The 2500-nt window shown below is 40.7% G+C and overlaps 1 protein-coding gene across 1 annotated transcript in view; it reads left to right on the top strand.

Moving 5' to 3' along the window:
- LOC135096335 (transmembrane GTPase Marf-like) overlaps positions 1-2500 on the top strand; it is a 19447-nt gene that overhangs the window by 3676 nt on the left and 13271 nt on the right. The window contains 3 exon segments of the mRNA XM_063997774.1: positions 639-913; positions 2400-2467; positions 2469-2500. The exon segment at positions 2469-2500 is cut by the window's right edge and continues 13 nt beyond it. Of these exon segments, the coding sequence (XP_063853844.1) occupies positions 802-913; positions 2400-2467; positions 2469-2500 (212 nt within the window). The 5' untranslated portion in view covers positions 639-801.

Here is a 2500-nt window from a genome sequence, read left to right on the forward strand (position 1 = left end):
TTATTTTATTATTTCATTTGTTTGACTTATTATTATTTATTTATTTATTCATTTATTATTTTCATCAGTGTATAATTTTATTGTATTTTTCAGAGTAATTTTTTTTTCTATGTATATATTTAATTGTTTCCTGTGTTTTTATCTATTTATTTATTTATTTGTTTGTTTATTTATTTATTTATTTATTTATTTATTCATTCATGTGTGTTTCTTTTGTTTCTTTTTCTCCCATCCCTTGACAAATTCTAGCATTTTTTATATATATTAGTATTTTTCTGTTATTATTATTATTATTATTATTGTTATTATTATTATTATTATTATTGTTATTGTTGTTCTTCTTTTGGCAGAATGTTTGTTTGTGAGTGTGTGTTATGATTCTCTCTCTCTCTCTCTCTCTCTCTCTCTCTCTCTCTCTCTCCTCTCCTCTCTCCTCTCTCTCTCTCTCCTCTCTCTCTCCTCTCTCTCTCTCTCTCTCTCTCTCTCTCATTCTAACCACAAAAATAAATAAAATAAACAAACAAACAAACAAACTTAGCAAAAAAAAAACAAAAAAAAAAATGATTTCTCACAAACACCCCCATTTTCTTTAGTTTACTTGAGCACCCCCTATTTTTTCCCCCCTCGTGCACCGACAGCAGTCCTGGAGGAGGATTTGTTAGCCATGTCCAGTGCCCTCAACCGATCTGTGTCCTCCACCCCCTCCCCCCACTCCATGCCCCCCCTGGTGAATGGTGGGGGCGGTGGGGGGCTGGGGCAGGGGGGTGGCGGGAGTCCTGGGGTCACGCCATTTGTTAAGGGATGCCACACCCCTCCTCACCCCTTCAGATATTTGTTCGCGCCAAGAAAAAGATCAACGACATTTATCAAGAGGTGGAGGAATATGTTGGAGAGGCCCTGCTGTTCCTGGAAGGTTAGTGTTGTTGTTGTTGTTGTTGTAGGGGTAGTAGTGTTAATGCTTTCTTGTAATTATCATTAGCTCTCTTCTCTAACTGTCTGTCTTCAGCCTCTCTCTCTCTCCTCTCACTGACTGTCTTCAGCCTCTCTCTCATCGCCAGTGTTGCATCTCTAGCTGTCTTCTACCGCTATTTTCATGCTAACTGCTCTTCTGGTCTTGTTAACTGCATGTCTCCCCTCCTCCCTACGGCCTCCTCGCACAACACTTTCCTCTTTCTCTCACTACTATTCTGTCCACCTCCTGAATGCAAGAGTTAACCAGTATTCTCAGTCTTTCACCACTATTCTGTCCACCTCCCCAATGCAAGAGTTAACCAGTATTCTCAGTCTTTCACCACTATTCTGTCCACCTCCCTAATGCAAGAGTTAACCAGTATTCTCAGTCTTTCACCACTATTCTGTCCACCTCCTGAATGCAAGAGTTAACCAGTATTCTCAGTCTTTCACCACTATTCTGTCCACCTCCCTAATGCAAGAGTTAACCAGTATTCTCAGTCTTTCACCACTATTCTGTCCACCTCCTGAATGCAAGAGTTAACCAGTATTCTCAGTCTTTCACCACTATTCTGTCCACCTCCCTAATGCAAGAGTTAACCAGTATTCTCAGTCTTTCACCACTATTCTGTCCACCTTCCTAATGCAAGAGTTAACCAGTATTCTCAGTCTTTCACCACTATTCTGTCCACCTCCCCAATGCAAGAGTTAACCAGTATTCTCAGTCTTTCATCACTATTCTGTCCACCTCCCTAATGCAAGAGTTAACCAGTATTCTCAGTCTTTCACCACTATTCTGTCCACCTCCTGAATGCAAGAGTTAACCAGTATTCTCAGTCTTTCACCACTATTCTGTCCACCTCCCCAATGCAAGAGTTAAACCAGTATTCTCAGTCTTTCACCACTATTCTGTCCACCTCCCTAATGCAAGAGTTAACCAGTATTCTCAGTCTTTCACCACTATTCTGTCCACCTCCTGAATGCAAGAGTTAACCAGTATTCTCAGTCTTTCACCACTATTCTGTCCACCTCCCCAATGCAAGAGTTAACCAGTATTCTCAGTCTTTCACCACTATTCTGTCCACCTCCCTAATGCAAGAGTTAACCAGTATTCTCAGTCTTTCACCACTATTCTGTCCTGTTAATACTTGTAAAGACTTCATAATATATTAGTAATGCCATGAACTGGTATTGTACTAGTCAGATTATTTAAATATATTGTTTTTATCGCTTTCTTTTTTCTTTTTCTATCTCTGATGCTTCTATATATATTTATGTTAAGTGTAGTAGTAGTAGTAGTAATAGTAGTAGTAGTAGTAATGAGGCATGTTTGGGTGTGTGTTTGTTTGTCACAGCTTTTCTTGCCTCGTGTATGTGTGTATGTGTGTGTGTGTGTGTGTGTCCCAGTGTGCTACAAGCCATTAACACACTCACATACGCACACGCAGGGTCGAACCAGGGTGGCAAGCTGCTGGCACTCACGGAGGAGATGGAGGCAGTGAAGGGCCCACAGTGCGAAGGTGGCCGGCATCAAGGAGGTGCTGGCTAG

This window comes from Scylla paramamosain, unplaced genomic scaffold (genome assembly GCF_035594125.1).
Source record: "Scylla paramamosain isolate STU-SP2022 unplaced genomic scaffold, ASM3559412v1 Contig3, whole genome shotgun sequence".
Lineage (NCBI taxonomy): Eukaryota > Metazoa > Arthropoda > Malacostraca > Decapoda > Portunidae > Scylla > Scylla paramamosain.